This window comes from Falco punctatus (assembly GCF_963210335.1).
Source record: "Falco punctatus genome assembly, chromosome: 4".
In the NCBI taxonomy this organism is placed as follows: Eukaryota; Metazoa; Chordata; class Aves; order Falconiformes; family Falconidae; genus Falco; species Falco punctatus.
The window spans coordinates 76610487-76628546 of record NC_137583.1 but is presented as its reverse complement, the minus strand read 5'-3'; the positions used below and the strand labels follow the sequence as shown (position 1 = coordinate 76628546).

Sequence of the window (18060 nt, the reverse complement as noted above, 5' to 3'; positions counted from 1 at the left end):
AATTTTTAAATTATACATTTGTAAAAAATTAAACAAAATATATACATGCAAGAAACTGAGTCTAAGATGTATACCAGAGGAAAATACATGGTTATTCCCAGTCCATGGTCTGCCCATCATCAGGCTTTTGCATCTCAATATTACAGCTACAGCTGCCCCTTATCTTGAGACCAAAAGCGCACTGAATCTGACACAAAGCTAGGAGTAATGGGAAGACTCCAATTAAGTTAGTATCTTTACAAGAATCCTTATTGAAATGCAGTAGTAGATAATGTGACTACTACTTAAATGCACTGGAATGAAGTTCAAAGCTAACAGTGATTCCAGTAACTAGCATATTATACTGACAACGTGGGAGTTTTGAAATGTTGGTCTCCTGGTTTTATCCTACAATTTCCTTCTTTACATGTATTTAGATTATTTAGATGATCTGTACACTAACTCCAAAGTACTAAGAATTGGCACAATTAAAATCAGCACCAAGTTGTGAATAACTAATCTCTCAATTAGCCTATGAGTTGTATTAAGAAACTATAGTAGCTGCAGGGTTATTTTAATAACTGAGTCCCTACTTAGATAAGGTACACTTATAACCGTGGAAAAATTCAGATTAAAAAAAATATACATATATGCAAGAATTACATACTGTGCAGAGGTCTTTGTACTGTAACTTCTGAAACTTGGTGTCTGTGTTTCCTGCACACAGCTCCACATATCCAAGGACTACTTGAAACACAGTGTTGTGAATGGCTTGAGTGAAGTGCATATGTAACTGGTCCATTGCTGTCTGAAAGAACAGGAATAACAAATAGTAAAATTCAATCTGTCACATCACTATCTTTTAACATAAGTCTTTTTCAGTACTGAACACAGGAGATTGTAAACATGGCCTCCAATCTTCGTTTCAAAAATATCTAACATAAGAGTTGGAAATATAACAATGTGGTAATGTTTACAATGGTAAAGAGTTCAAGTATTGCCAGTAAAATCAGTTTCCTTTGCCATTATCCCTCTGTAACCCACCAGGTTTTTGACATTACCACTAGTAAATATTAAATTTACATGTATATATTTAATTATAGAATTTACTCATTCATTCATTTACCCTCCCAAACACTGATGAACATATCAAAAAGATACGAGTTGAGATCAGTGCTATTCTTCCTACTGGGAACACTTTCAACTAAAATAATTCCTTTGCAATTAATAAAACTAAAACCACAATTACAAGGTCTTCAATTCATCCACTTGGCAAATGAGTTCTTCCTTGAAGAATATAAAGTAGAATTAAGCGTTACAGAAAGGCATGCACATCATATCAATAAATTTCTTACAAAAGCCCTCTTTGCAATAAAAAAGACGTTTGTTTAACAAAACTTACTTCTTCCAGAAAAACAAGTATCAGTACATGTACTAAACATTAATTACTATATGTCATAATCACACCTGAGTTTCAGGTCAGGCTGCTTCCTGAGTTAGTTATCCCATTGATCCTTTGTTAATAAACTCTACATAACATCAGTCCATTTCAGAAATTGAATTCTCTCACTGTTTCAAGATAACCTAATAACCAGTATACAAGCTATATAAGAATTGGTAAAAAAATTATTTGATATGCCAGAATGAAGTTACCCAATCCTGCACATTTGAAAATGTTCAGTTTCACTACTTGCTGTTTGACACTTTGCTACTGACAAGGTGAGAACTCAAGCACCCCGTAAGAAATGAGCAAGCAATTCTGCTTCAACCCTATTGCAAATAAATAACCTTCTGCAGCTAGTTCTAACTTGAATTAGTCAAAGAAAACTGAATGACAATTGAAAATATGAAAAATACTGAAGACATTGAAGGTTCTTGTAATTTCGTTTATTGAGAACAGGTCAAAACGGGAGATACTTCAATAATGATGCAACTGAACTCTTTCCAGGACAGGTTCAAAATATAGACTTCAACAGTAATAAAAACAATGTCAAAATTAAGTCACTATCATGAGAACAGAGCAAGCAAAACCACGCAGTAACAAAATCCACTTTTGTTTGGTTCAGATGATCAGAGTGCTGGAGCACCTCTGCTATGAATTCCTTGTTTTGCTTTGCTTGCACACACAGCTTTTGCTTTACTTATTGAACTGCCTTTATCTCAACCCACGAGTTTTCTCACTTCTACTTTTCCAGTTCTCTCCCCCATCGCACCAGGGGGGAGTGAGCAAATGGCTCTGTGGAGCTTAGTGGCTGGCCAGGGCTAAACCACGACAGTTAGGAAAATGACTTTCTGTGACAGTACTCAAAGCTTCACGCTGTTACACCACTCACTGTTCATCGAGACTTACTCAGAAGATGAATACTAACCTGTGTTTTTCCAAGCAGCCTGTAAGCCTGCTGAACCTTTGTATAATGACCGATATCAAAATTCTTGCATATTTTGGAGAGTGCTACATCCAATTGTTCCTATATAAATTAAGGCGAGGGAAAATGCGTTAAACACTAAATAAAACCAGGCCAAGTAATGCATTATTTCAACAACAGCAAGTGAGGAAAACATGTTTATTTAAAAAATCAGATAAATATGCTTGTAAAATAGCCAAGACTGTACATTACCTGTCTATTCTGAGGTGTTCAAATGTATCTTCTCACAGGCTAAAGTACTTCAGACTGAAATTTCTGTCAGCCAAACAGTGCCACCATTTCCAAGAACAAGCACAGTAAAAAATGTACTACTTTCCTAAAGTTAAATTCAAAGTGACATTTACTTTGAGAAGGTCTAGCACCCCACTATGGGAGAGCTGCGATTTCTAATTTGGTCTACTTCCACTCCTAAGAAAAACCTAGAACTGGGGAAAAAATTATGAAAATACTCCACAGGTGTTTCAGCTCAAGCAATTCAATTACAAACTTCTTAACCCTCCTGCCATCTGTTAAATGGAATCAACATTGTCTGACTTAAAAGTTCATTGTGAAATAAGTAATTTAGGGAGTACTATACTAGCACAATGATCAGTACAATCGGAGAAAAATAAAAAGAAAGCACACACACACATACACACAATTACTAGTTCTGCCATGTGTTCTGCCGTGTTTGAGCATACTGAACAGCTCTGCGATAAATGAAGTTCATCTATTATGTGCACTGAATAAAAAAACTAGAACAGGATGAAATACTTAACAATTAACTAATAAAGCTTCCAAGAATTTGATCATGCAGTTTAATAACATAATTCTCACTTAGACACTGTAAAATTTTCAGAGATACACAGTCTAACTCTAGTTACTTTTAGTGAAAAATGCAAGAAAAGAAAACATGAAATCAGTACCATACGATATCATACACAGCTAGCAGATACTTTCCTCTCCTTGCTAGTCACTAAACCACAGGAGATGGTTGTTTAGCACCTAAGTACTTTTAATTACTCACTCCACTGGAAAATTTTCATTCATTACTTCATTAGCCACAAAATATTTATGGATTTTAATTCTAGATATTTGGGGGGTGGTGTTGCTGTTGGGTCTGTGTGTGCGTGGTGGGTAGATGTTTTATTTTGTTGGGGGTTTTAAGCAGATTAATATTTTCTTTAAGCACAAAAAGGGAGACTAGAATATAATCAAAATCTGCATTTTTTCCTAAGCAAAATGGTAAAAGGACAAGTAACCTAAAGATTCAGAACTTCTTTAAAAGGTTACTTAGCAATTTTAATTCCAGCCATATACCAATTTAAAATATTTTTTTCCTTCTTTTATCTCACACAGAACTGCTGTATAAAGACAGAAACAGATATATCAAACTGCCCATGAACAGAGCTCTTAAACACAGAGCACTTTAATCTTTTCTCTACATTTTTCAATGGTTCCTTCTGCTATAGCCACCTTGCATTCTATTTGTAACATAGTATAAAAAAGCGATGTTAAAAACCTAAATTACAAGAAAGAAGAAAAAAACACAGGAAAAAGGAAGGGACATAAGCAGAAGCACTCAGCTATTGAGAAAACTTATTAAAATATTTATTAGCAGAATAAGATTCTGTATTAATTAGAGCATGTATTTCACAGGAACAATCTATGAAGCCCAGGATGACTTACACTTCTTCCAGTGGAAAATAAGATACTTTCACAGGAGGAAAATAAGATATTTCTGTAAATTCATAAGCAATAAATAAAACCCTTGAATATGATTATTTAGCTAGCTGTGAATTGCTTTCACCAACCAACATGGCACATTTTACCAGATTTTCATATGAGTAGAATTTGTTCTGCAAAGTTGTTACTGGAAAGAGGTAAAGACGAATGCCTCCTTTTAAGCAGCACCAATGTTTGCTCACAAGGAGAAAATGGCAAGTAAATGAAAGCAATAGGAATACAAGATGAATGATGGGGGGGTGGGGGGAGACAGAGAGAAGGAGGAGTTTAACGACTGGCCTATGTGAGAACGAGAAGAAAATAGTCATTTCATTAGCTCTTTTGAACCGGAAGTGCTCTGAATATACCGCATATCAGTGAAAGGGGGCATGGGGGGTTGCAAGAAAGTGAAAGTCCAAATGCATAAATGAAGGAAAATTAACAAAGTTAAATAATTAAGGGAATTAAATAACAAGGTAGTGTAATACTTGCACTAATCTGACTTTCTAAAGAACATGACCAGAGACATAGAGAGCTGCTGGGACAGCAAGTTCAGTTTGCAGCTATGCATTACATGTGTAGGCATAACATGCACTACATATACATTATACACATCTACACTACTAGACTTCTTAGAAAAAGTTTGCCAAGTTCCAGCTCAAAATTACCTTGTAATTTAGTTAAAAAGAATTCCTACTGTTCATTAAACTTTTTTTTGCCATCAGTTCCCAGCAAGACAGTATTGCAAAGAATGTAAAGTGGTAAATATCTACCAGCTTAAAGTGATCTGTCTAGGCTGCATCTTTCCCAGCTACTCAAATCTTACTTCCTACGGCTTACTACTGGCCCTATTCAGCAGTTTCCAGTTTGCGGACCTCAAATTTCCAGTGAAACTGTGATCTCTTGTGTAGCTTATCCAAACGTACTGGTGTGTTGCTAATTTACTTTTCACAACTGTCTAGGAGCAGTCTAAAGAATGCACAGCAGATCATGGATTAAAAACCACCATGTGTCTTTATCATACAGGGAGCATACCTTTGCTCCAGTACGTCAAATGTTTTGTGCCTATTTTATTTGACTGCTCTACCACTTGAAGTGAGCACAACTTGTGAGCTGGGCTCATAAGTTTGTTAACATATTACAAGTGTTTAGGTTGACTGCAGCACAAAAATCTGCATGAATAGCAAGGACTATAGCATTCCAAAGATAGTATTTGAAAGAAATATACATATTCTGTAATTGCTAATAACATTGCATTAGAAAGCTCTAGTACCTAGAGGTTAAATACTGACATATACTAAACATCAACATATTAATTCTTACCTCTATTTGTTCCAAGGTATCTTGCAGTTTTGAATTCAACTCACTATTAATGAAAGAAAAAAATGTTTAAAAATAAAACTACTGATCATACTAACATTTCACACCAAGTTTGTTTCCAAAAAACCAGTTGCCTGCTACTGAATGACAAGATGGTAATTTATCTTAAATCATTAACCTGCTGTGTCAGACTAGCATCACCGCACTACTGTTACTACCTTAGTAGTAAGAAAGGCTCACACTGCAGGCATTTGCAGTATTCCTAACACCTCAAATTAAAATATATGTTGCAGCAGCACATTATCCTGGGTTTATAACGCAACAGTGTTAAGAGAGCCCAGACAATATCCCATCCTGCTAGGATTTAGCCAAGTATTCAAAGGTATTCCCAAGCAACTGGCACTCTAAATGTTTTTCTTTGGCACTGTGATCTACAGAACATACCCAGAAAGGTCAGGGCTGTCAAGTCTTTGCAAACTATGGTAAAGTAACTTTTATTTGTTGCTCGGGAACCCCTTACAGAAACACCATAGGAAAAAAGAACTTAAGCCTACACAACCTTTGGAAACTCTTTCCAAGACCACAATTATACTTCTCTGAGCTATATTTTGTATAGAAAGATTTAAAAAAATAGTTACCATAAGGGAAACTATTTAGGACAAAAAAGGCAAAACTACTCCTTTCCAATGCTCAGCTTTAAAAATTTCAGAACACCAGCCAGAAAAATAAGACACAAAATATGACTACTATCTTTTTGTTTGGAAGGGTTGAAGCAACCAAGAAATAGGCAGGATATTCTCTTCAAGCATGGAAAGCACAGAGTTTTCATGGAATAATCACCATACCTGATTTTAGACAACTTCTGTGCTCTGAATCTTCTCCTAAGGGGGCCTACATTAACTATCAAAAGATAGGTTAGCTTCCCTACCTAGTTCTCTCCACTTAAATGATACACTTACCACCCCTCCTTTTTTGGTTCTGTTAGATAACCCGGATACAACACCCTCCAAAGAAAGGTTTAAATAGAAAAAACTGCATCAGAAAGAGCTGGCATTAAACACTACATCAAGTAGCCAATATTTCTTTGTTGCTTCTCCAAATGCAACAAGCCTTCAAACAAAAAATCCTCCATAACCATTTTACATTACTACATGTCCTGCTGGAGTTTATAAGCATTTCCTGTTACTCCAGTTCTTTTAGCTATCAAGACATTACAGTAAGAACCTTGCTCCTTCTTTCCACCTTTAGAACTAGGTACAGCATAGCCCATCACCCTCTGTGTATAACCATAGTTAGATTTACATGTGGAAATTAACTGGTCTAAAATATAGAAGCTGCTGACATTAGCAAAAAAATGATGCAACGCACAGGTAAGTGTCTGCACAGACCGAACAAATTAAGTAATTGTACCACTGTAAGTCCTAGGAAAATTCAAAGCCCCTAATGGTAGCATGTGCCATATAAACAGAAGACTATGACTCCTTTCAAACAAATGTCACGAACATGCTGTTGCTAATCTAGCATTTCTTTACCTTTTCTAAACAAATTTAAAAAATGATTTTTCACCTTAGTCGGGCAATTTACATGCTCACACGCATAAAGAATTTGCTCAACCACTGCAATGTAGGGCTGATAAACTTCCTAGGCTCAAGAGATCTTTTCTGGATTACTGCAGGTCATTACATTTGACCAATTTCATCTGTGTACCAGCACAGATTCTCATGAAAACTAGTTCTTTGTTTCCACTATGCTTAATGCCAGGCACATCTCAGCTTGCAATCACCTGCTGACATAGGAGGCTTGGGCAGCTCAGGGACCTGAGCCCTCATGTCACAATTCCCCACAAATACCCCAAGATCAGGGCCATTCCCAAACAGTGTACATTTCTTTAGGTTTGGGACAGAAGGATGGGGAAGAATTCAAAAGATCTTGTTCCATATTGAACACAACCAAGGTAAAACTGTCACATGTTTCTTATCCCTACTATTTAGCGTAAGTCCTGTGACAGCACTGTCTACCCCTTCAAGCGAGGGCTCAAGCACCAATTTTAAATACAGACATTCATAGTTTATTTATTCAAACAAACTATGATATATGGAGGTGTTTGCAAGGATATAGTCTACATTTATGTTAATTTAGGAAAAGAAGGTACAATCACAAAATTTCGTAAGAAAAGTAACTTTGATCAAGTATTGAAGTGAAAATGTAGAAATGCAGTGTCCAGATAAATCTGTATGCATGTTCTAAGCCAGAATTATAAAGGTAGTGCTTGGACATAATGGCTACATGATGATTATGAAAGCCCATTTACCATAATTGAGAATTTAATTGAAGGCATCCATTTCATTCATAAAAAACTTATTAGAAGGGGTTTGGGTTTTTTTTGCATCCCCAGCCATACAAATCGAAAGTAGCACATTCTCAGAAGGCACTTCACTGCAACATAACAAAAGTAACGTTTCAACCGAAATGCAATAGACAAGAGCCATCTTATTATCTGACACTACATTTTGCTACGGGTTTTTCAAGCAAGTCTACTCACATCAGAACTGATCAACAAGCAGAAGGCACAAGACTTTGATTTGTATTTTTTAAACAAAAATGAATCACATAATGCAAGCATTCCCTAGGAAGAAGACAATGGAGAACAAAACCAATAGACATCCAGCCTATTATTTCAAAGAAGAACGTGCAGCCACTCTTAAAATCAAAGAAGTCTTATCAGGGAAGCTGAAGTTCTTGCCTCTTCAGATTATGTATACACTAAAATAAAAAAAAAATATATGGTTCATAGGAAGGTTTAAATCCCCTGCTGGTTAAGAGCTACACCCAATTCCTACCACCATCTAGCAAGAAAAATATGAAGAATGATTGTACAAAGGCAGGCACTGATTCTTGTCATGTGGACAGCAGACAAAGGGATACTGCAAAAATTTCATGGTAGGATACAGAGGTGATGCCTCATATAAGCATGTTAAAAATGCTAGCACATGTCTTTTCCTTTGCTAGCTGTTTCTTACCACACTCCTGAATAAAAATGCAAAATACCTATTTATTCATTTAGCCCAACTCCCTGGTAGTGAGACATTATTCCATACAATACACATTCTGTCAGACTTATGCTAGTAAAACAGTACACAGAGACTGAAATGTATGCACTGGGGCTGGGATTTGCAGCTAAAATGTCCTTCTGCCCTCACAATGCAAAAAACAAGCTCAAAAAACTCCCTCAGGATAAAGAAGCAGTGCTGATTTTTCCTGTCATCCTTTCTTCCAAGAAAACTGTCTTCTCAGATGCAAGGGTATCCATTTGACTGCAACAACAAAGTAAATTTTCACAGCTGTTTGTCACATATCTTGTCAGTATGCTATCAGATTTTAAAAACTATGACTTTTGCAGTTAAATATTCCAAATGGTGAAAATGTGAACTGCTAGTTTAGTTCCAAATTTTGCTATGCTGGACACAGTGTAGTGGTTTCAGAGTTGATCTCCACAATAAAAGCTTGAAGTGATTCAGCACCAAACAGAAACTTCCATATCATTTATACAAAACAGAATTTAAGTCAAAGAAACTGTGTAATTTAAGCTAAATCTTGAAAAGAGCAAGGTTTTCCAGATGAGCACTGTAAGAGTCTAAGAAAGCAAGCTGCCTTTTCAAGCTGAATAAATGTTGCTAATTTATCCAAAAGAAAAAAATGCAGGAGATACACAGAATAAATCAGATTAATGTTTGGAACCACAGAGCATCTGAAAGAGCAATAAATACTAAGGAGAGCTTACTGAACAGTACAGATGAGACACAGATATGGAAGACTGCAAGACCCAACTCTCTACAGAAGGTAAAGTCAAGCAGAGCAAAAGCTGTTCAGGAGTTATCTTGCCTCTCAACAACTAAACTGTCAAGAACTGAGGGAAATAATCATTTTTTCCTCACTCAAACGCATAACAGTTTTCATTCACTACTATACAAGGAAGGGATTCAAAATTTTAATATATGTAGGCAAATGTTGGCAGCGCAGTCAAATTATAGACACACACAAGTTTTCTGGAACTAAAAAGAAAGCAAAATGCAGCTTTGGAATCTGACTTCAGAATAGAGGGGGGCTTACTGTCAGGTATAATTTCTAACTTCGTACACTTTTTTGGTGCATCTTCAGATCCTGAGACAATTGTACCTCAAAAGCAGATTCTAAACGGAAATCAAGGATTATGGCTAATTACTCTGAAGTTGCAACAAAGCGTACATTTAGAGGACAGAGGGAGGCAAAGCATGTGTTTTCATAGATTTTGGCCCCTCTAAGTCAGAAAGAAATCTGAAAGGAGATCAAACAATGTCAGAAATTTACCCACAGATTAAAAATTATAATTAAAAAGAAAATCTAATTAATCTAATGATCTTTTTAGTGGATGAAACATCAAAATTCACTTCATTTTACTCCATTATTGTCACATTTATTACAACCTTGAACTTAATATTTACCCAATTCTAAAAACCAATGGAAACATCAAGTCCTTCTAAGCTAGGAACTACAGATACTCAGTTCTGAATTTAATTCCAGTTCTGAATGCAATTTCTCCATGACAGCATGAAGCTCTCTTAACCTGATTCTTGGCGATGACATTAGCAAGTTTTCCTCCACAAGCCATCTTGCTGTAGGTATATTAATTCCAGAATACAAATTTGCTTATTAAAAAATTAGCTCAGGCATCTCTAGGCTGCAGGTTGTAGCACAGTTATAATTCAGACTCGGTTGAAACTTTACCTCCCAACATACTATGACAGTTACAAAACAATGACTTAGTTCAAACATAGATTATATAGTGTTATGATTCTGAAGAATGGTTAGTAGTGGTACAGGGAGAGGGGAAACTATTGAGGATGCTTATGCTTTTATAAATGCCTCAATTTTACTTTTCTAAGTAGAAAACCAAATTTCAAACCAAAAAAAAAAGCTGCTTTATAGAATGAGAATTAATGGTCACTGTTTTACACTATTTACAAAAAAAATTATACAGAAGCTGAAATCTGCAAATGTCACCTTACCTTATACAACTGTAGTGTTTGAAAGTGCTGGCAGCTTTCTGGCATTCCAAGCACAGCTGAATAGCTCCTGGATAGTCCTCTTCCTTCGGATAGAAAACAATGGAAAGCTGATTTGGCTTTTGAAGCAAACACTGCAACACCCATTTTTGCTTGCACGCTTATGTATAAACATTAAGAAGAAAATATTTTGCCTCTTACAATACAGTAAAGTTAAAGGAATGAGGATCTATCACAGAACTTAATGTGCAAGTAGTTTAGAATTAGAAACAGACAACATATTATCAATACCCTAAAACACTGTGTATTACATTACCTTATGCAAATGACTTGCTGTTTTGTTTCTGTACGCATTCATACAAAACACGTCAGAGTTTTTATTACAAAGCAAGTAACACCTTCCCAGTTAACTTTCTAACCTTTGTTAATACAACATGATCTATTCATGAGCAAGGAAAGAAGTAAGTTCAGGCACTGGCAGGCTGTTGCCATTGTTTACAAAACCTAAAAAGGAAGACACTCCAATATTATGCCTAGATAAACACTATTTAATTTGACACATTCTATAGCTAATTAGAAATTAATTTGAATAAAACTGGCTCACACAAGGCCAGGACAAAGAGAGCATACGTCAGAAAATAAATATGGAAATATTGCTCTAATTTATAAGAAGAATATCCAATAGGTAGATAGGTCTATCAGGAAGTACATGAAGACACCAGGACAAAACCAAAACAGAAACATACACACAAAAATGTAAAACCCCAGGATCTTGCCAACAGAATATGGGCAGTGCCTTGGGTATATCTAATAGAGTACAAAAATAGTTATGAGGCCAGAAAGGTTCTGAGAGGAAGAAAAACCCTCTTTAATAGCTAAGAGCTTCCCTTTTTTGTCCTAATTACATCCATTATATTACATGCTTCAGAGAGCTCAAATGTAAAGCTGTTACTGGAATTTTAAAGTCATTGATCAAAAAGTAAAAACGCAAGGGCAATTTATATTTAGTTATTATCATAAAGGAGTTTCTGAAATGAAATCGGTTTTAACAGAAGCATTCTAATGCAGATCAAGTTTAGCTAAAAACACAAAAAAACCCCACATACATTATGCATTAGATGAAAACAGAACAGTACATTGGTCTAAAATGATTGAAGCATTTACAGCTCTTCGCATTTTTCTCCATTGGAAACCTGGGACTTGCTCCATTAAGTCTAACAGAGCTCAAATCAGAAAGCCTGCCTGCATAACATATATTACTAATATATTCCAGATGTAGCTTACCCCCTGTAAGTTATTATAGCTTCATGTCTAGTCTTTTTTTAATTGGGAACGCAACCCAAATGTTCCTCTGTGAATGGCTACTAAAAGATCTCATACATACTCCCAGCTAACTTCCTGAAGTAAAGACAACACCTTACTGGGAGCAGACACTGAGCGCAGCTCTAAAATTGCACTTATCCAGAAACGGCAGTTGCAGACCTTAACGTGTAAAAATCACTAACAAATTATAATAATCAGATATTAGGGTCTGTGTGTGAATGCCAACACCCACACCTCCACGTCAAGAAAATTCCTACCGGTAGACAGTGAAGAGTTCATTTCCTGTGCACCAAAATACAGCACAGAAATTAAAAGATAATCACGGTACAGGGCTTACTGAGAGAAGGTAATGTTTATGCAGCCTGTGAATTAATACGTTCTTGCTTGGTAAAGAGTAAGTAAGTGTGCTGAAACAAGGTGTATTACCTAAGATTGAATTAAACTCAGAGAATCTTAAGAATTAAAATTATTAAGACTCAATTTCCAAGTTTAGTAACTAGGGATTATCATAATGATATTCCATCCAGTATTAGCTGTAAATATTCAGCAAACTAGCAAGTCAAAATGGTTACATTACATGATCAGAATATAGCTGTCAATAAAATCCTGAAGCTATCTTTCATACAACTCATCAACTTAAGACAATTCTTGGGTTTGCTCTGTGCAGTATCTACTGCATTTTTAGGCAGTATATATACCGTATCAGTAGAATTTGCAGTGTCATGGCCTGCATGCTGCTGTTTTCTACAACTGACTATTAAAAAGCCAACTCAACAAATAAGGAGAGAAGCTACTATACTTAAAAATAAAATACTAAGTAGGGAGCCCATATATGCATTTGTACAGTAACATACCAGTAGAAGTACTTTACCCAGACTCAGTACATCAACAATTGGCTAAATCTCACCTTTTTTCTTCCAAATATCAAGCTAAGACCAGAAAAGAAATATAACTTGTGGGTAGGGAGGGGAGTCAAGACTCCATAGCACTCTTACTGAACTAACTCAAGCCTCAATGCCCAGATCTTAAGGCAGGATAGAGTCTTTGACAGAAAATACTCTCCTCCCTCACTGCCTCAGCACAGGGGCTATTTACTTTGATTTGAAGTAATTATCACATATTTTTTAAAAGCATAAAAACATAACAATTTCACCACATAAAAACACCCATAGCCTGTTTGCAAGAGGAAGCAAAAAAGGGACAAAATTAAGACTGACAGAAGTAGACTTAGAACAGCTTCAAATTATAATAGTCTGGCAGGGACTTACCTCTAACATCTCGCTCAAACGCACATCAGTTCTTTGCTAAAAATAAATAAAAAAAACCACAGTGATAACTACACAGAAATGAAGAAAAATATTTTGTCATTGAACAAACGTAACTGTACATACCAGTGTTTTTATTGTTCTCAGAGACTTTAGCAGTCCAATAAGCAACTGTCGCTTCCTTTGATTTGCAAGAAGCCCCAAACTAGTTTGTGTGAAGCCTTCCTTTGCTATATTCAGGTGTCTGCAAAAGTTAATGAACATAACACCTTTGACAATATGTAAAATAAAACTTAATTCTAATATGTCCATCAAAATACATGCTAGAAAGAGATTGTCAGCATTGTTAGGGTAACCCAGAAATTGAGATGATACCAACAGACTAGCACGAAGGTACATTTTCCCTCATGCATAACTGTGGATCAATGGTGTATCTCAAGAAGTTCCTCTTCTAAAGAGAACTCCCATTTGAAAAAGGGAGAGCTGCAAGACAGAAAGCAGCTGGTATTTGTTTCAGTATCTTTAACTACTATTGCTAATTCCATGTAGCACATAAATAGGAAATATCATCAGCAAGCAAACTTCCTGGGTTTATAGGTTTCTTCTTAAACACCTTTTTCCCTGCTTTCAATCTCTGCCATTGTTTAAACAAGATACCTTCTTCCATTTGTGCAAATAACAGCTGCCATCTGAAGGCCAGTCTGCAAAGATGTAACACGTTCAAGTTCCTACAGAGAGACAACAGGTTAAATAAACATGTAAGGTAAAATCCTGCCACATACCAGCAAAGACTAGTGATTACTGGGTTTCTCTTGAGATGTTATAATGACTTTGTAGAGTTACTTTATATATTATTTGTTTCATCATTTTATATATGCTAAGCACTGGAATGGAACATTAATATAAACTATCTTTTAAAACACAATTCTCTTGAAGAAAGATATTTGAAAACCATTTTCATTGCAGTGGGACCTATACGATTTATATATCATATATGTAGCCTAAGAATCTCTATACCATTAATGTACCACAGCAGAATGATCAAAGCTCCAGAGATAGAAGCACAGGGTTTAATTTGCATTAATATGTCAGAGAGCAGCAAAAAAAATAACCAAACAAAAAAAACATAAACCCAACACCACCATGTTTCACACAGAATTTTCTTGTTTAGAAGCACTTGAGTTGTACCAATTTAGTAGATGTCAGTTCATAATGAATGTTAATTGTATTCTGTTGAATTTCAGCTGAAAACTCTTCAGCACAGGTGACCTGAATTTAGTTTGATTTTGACTTCCTGGTACCTAGCATACTCTCAACTCCTTTAAAAAATATTTTTTTTATATATCTATTAGGATTTCTTTTGTTAGGAACAGCACTGCAGAAAAGTGAACGTCCTCCCCATGCTAAAGGAAAAAAAACAGTATCTTTTTTTAAATACTGCTCATCATTTCAGAACACATCAAGTGTTTTCCATGGGGAGAAGGGAAACTTTAGCTTTGAAAACTAATCTAATTCTATATATATGACAAGCAAAAACAAGTTTAAAGTTTAGTTCAGTTCAAGATCAGCTCCTGGTCAGTCTTCAAAGATACAAGTAATTCCAACAAATCACTGAGCTGCATCTTTCAGCAAAACCAGTTCCTCCTTTATGTTGCCAACATTGCTTTCAAAAAAATGACAGCTTAGTTGCTTATGTGCATAATAACTTAAGAAACCAAATTCAAAGAATACTTTCTTCAGTACCTACTCATACTTTGCAAATGTCAGTGCTATTCAAAAGGCCACTGTTGCCTTTACGATGAGGAAATGCATACAATAAGGAGCGACTCCATCCATTCCAGTCTTGCCTCTTGCAAAGATTCTGTAAAATCTCTCCTTTGAATGTGGCTGGACGGAGAGGCACAGGGACAGAGTGCAGCCTAATGGTCCTCAGAAAGGGCGTCCTCTGTCCAGCATTTAGGGATAATTATATTTTTTCTCTTTTCAAAAACAACCTCCCATCCATTGCTTGTTCCTAAAACATGCCTTTCCTTCCAAGGAGAAGGAAGAATTATAAATCCCTTGTCTTGTGTCTGTGCCATGCCTCTCTCATCCCACAGTAGTGCCTGTTAGACTTCATACTAGAAACAGGGTGCAAACCATGACTTCCCCACACTTCCCCTTGCACAGTGGAAACAACGCATCCAGGAGACAAAGAGTCACCTACATTTTTGCTTCTTCTAATGACCTGTTACTGTGATCGGACACTGAACTGCAGCTGCCGTTACAAAGTACCCACAGCATTTCAGGAGTCAGTGGGAAAGTGAGTCCCATGATGCTCACCAGAAATCTGATTCTGCCGACGAGTAACTGCAGGCCTGTGCCCCGCAAGTAACATTGAAGGATTACTGACTTAATCAGGCAAATACACATTTGAGAAATGTTTTTAAAAGATTCTTATTGGCACGATGGATTTTTTAACTGTCCCTTGGCACATCTGAAAGGATTTCTTGGTATAAAATGTGCACCTCACTAAGACATTGCTGCTATAAGAATATTAACATTACACAGCAAAATGCAAGAACATTCTCTATGGTACTGTTACACATTGACAGGGGGGCTTCAAAGTGAAGCTGCTGGACTCAGAAAAAGCAGCATTCACTCAGCATCAATTCCAAACATGCACAACAGCAAAACTATACCAGAAGGATTTCATACCATACAATTACCCTTTCTGCCCCCCTCTATGCTATCTTATGAAGACTCAACCATGGTAGCACTTACTCATCCTCCTTCTGAAACAGCCTCCCACCTGATTCCCTTAACTAAAACTGATATAATATTACCCTTACAGCTTTTTTCTTCCAACAGCTATTGCAGGAGATGACACAAACAATGCTCACACACACATATATTTTTCTTTAAACAGCAGCACCCCTCCTTCTACTCAGCAAAATGCCAGAGCACAGATGGGACACTTTCAAGGTCACTACGGACTTGTGGACCACAAGTACAAGTGAGCATAAGAGGAAGTTGTCCCCTCTGGATGAAAGAGGACAATAATTGTAGATCCATGACATCTAACCCTGAGTCAACACCCAGGAGGTACAAGCCCTAGCCTGCAGCAACAGCAGTGTTACCAGCTTAGAAGCAGGAGGCAAGGAAGGGAAGGATGTAACAGGAAGAAGTTTAATCAGGAGGGTGGGGAAAAAAAACCAAGAGACAGAGAGAGACCTCCACCAACAAATGCAACCATCATTGCCCTCTCACACACTCTCCAGCTTCCTGACCAAAATGACAATTCCCATAAAAGCTGGTATGACAATACAAGGTGCTGTACACACACAGAATTATACACCACAGGATAATTCTCAGACTACTTTGATAACAATCCGAAGTTCTCACTTTGTAGAATTCTGTCATTTCCTGGAAAGATCAGATAAAACCAGGCAGAGCTGACCAAATGTATAGGGGCATTATTAAAAATAAATGGGTAGAAAAAAAACACCTTCTCTTTAGAGAATCTTTATGACAGCTGTTCCGATTATGTTTGGGGAGCAAGGAGAGAAGCTGTGTCAATATTCTACTGCAAGCAGCTAAAGCAGTTTTGCTTAGTTTTGCTCTCTGAGATCTTTTGACAGGTTGAGGCTCTATTTCCAGCTCAGTCTTCTCTTAGATGCTTTCTTCTCATGACTGCCTGAGATTAGTGGCAGGTTTCTGGTTAAGTGTTCTTAAGAAGGATCATTGCTGTTTTCTATTACAGAAAAAGGTATGAAACTAATACTAAACACAGGCACTCAAGAAGCTCCTGCTCAAGTCCATTACAGGTATTAGTCAAGCCTGTGAATTCATGTTTTCAGAAAGCCTTCTTAAAAAAGCCAAAGTCTTTATCATCCTAAGGGCCTCCAGCTCAATATGCTCTTCGTTCTTTTCACTATACAGATACAGCTTTAGCATATATGGACAGCTAGTTCCAACTAACAAATTACTAGATTTAATCCCCAGTGAAACAAATGCAGTGTTACAATAGCACAAAATGGAGTGGTTCACTTTTTAAAAGTGATGATTAGTTGTCTTACCTGAACATATGCAGGCTGTTTTTCAAGAATCAAGTCTGCAACTTTCTTAGATACCTTAAAAAGAATATTATAAGTGATACATAGCAGTGTCAATTAAATAGCCTATCCCGCTATACTAAAGTTCTACAAGTTTGTGATTCTGTATCATTTAGTTCTGTAGTTTTCAAATTTATTAATAAACATGCCACAACAAGGTAAAAAATCCTAAAACAACCATCAGCTTTCCTTAGAAGCAAGATAAGAAAAATGTTTACAGTTCCATCTAGTAATTAGTGGCCATTTTTAAATCAATCCCTTACCTCTCTTCTTTTTAAGGAACACACTAGAACAGAAAATAGAAATATGGGACACTGCAAGAGTTTATATTGTGCTTATGCTACTGCTGGAGTACAAATATAAGTTAACCATCTACCATGGAGATCTAAGAAAGCCATAAAAATACCTGCCTTTCAGACTGATACTGTATTAAATAAAACCCATGTCAAAATTAATATTCACACTGTGTACATTATACCCTTTCTTTAGCACACAGAACATACATATTTTAAAATTTTCTCCCTTGTTCTGAACTAACAATAAGTGGAATGCTATGGAGAGCTGCTGCCTGTACTGAATTTAAAAATGGGCATTGATATCCTGATCAGCCTCTTATGTGCAAACACACAAGCTTAAAAAAATAATCCAATGCTAGCAGTCATATAAACACAAGTTTAACAATAGTGTGCTTTGTTTTCAGCAGGGACTAGAAATATTTAAAAAGAAACAATTTCAAACATGACAAAGAAATTATTGGTATTGCTTTACATTCTTCTTGGGGAGCAATATTCCCAGAAATTAAAATAAAATAAAACTGGCTATGATAGCCAGCCCACAGTGCACTACTGGGAAAGAGAGATAAGGAGGTTTTTCTATACCTGACTGCCTAGTCAAACATAGCACAAAG

At 36.3% G+C, this 18060-nt stretch overlaps 1 protein-coding gene across 5 annotated transcripts in view; it reads right to left on the bottom strand.

Annotated features, from left to right (window-relative positions):
* VPS50 (VPS50 subunit of EARP/GARPII complex) overlaps positions 1-18060 on the bottom strand; it is a 93086-nt gene that overhangs the window by 60764 nt on the left and 14262 nt on the right. For all 5 annotated transcript variants that reach the window (XM_080383777.1, XM_080383779.1, XM_080383780.1 and 2 more), the window contains 8 exons: positions 17118-17171; positions 13717-13787; positions 13186-13303; positions 13063-13098; positions 10475-10557; positions 5433-5475; positions 2349-2447; positions 647-787 (listed from right to left, as the gene is read on the bottom strand). In XM_080383777.1, the coding sequence (XP_080239903.1) occupies positions 647-787; positions 2349-2447; positions 5433-5475; positions 10475-10557; positions 13063-13098; positions 13186-13303; positions 13717-13787; positions 17118-17171 (645 nt within the window). The remainder of the gene's footprint in view (positions 1-646; positions 788-2348; positions 2448-5432; positions 5476-10474; positions 10558-13062; positions 13099-13185; positions 13304-13716; positions 13788-17117; positions 17172-18060) is intronic.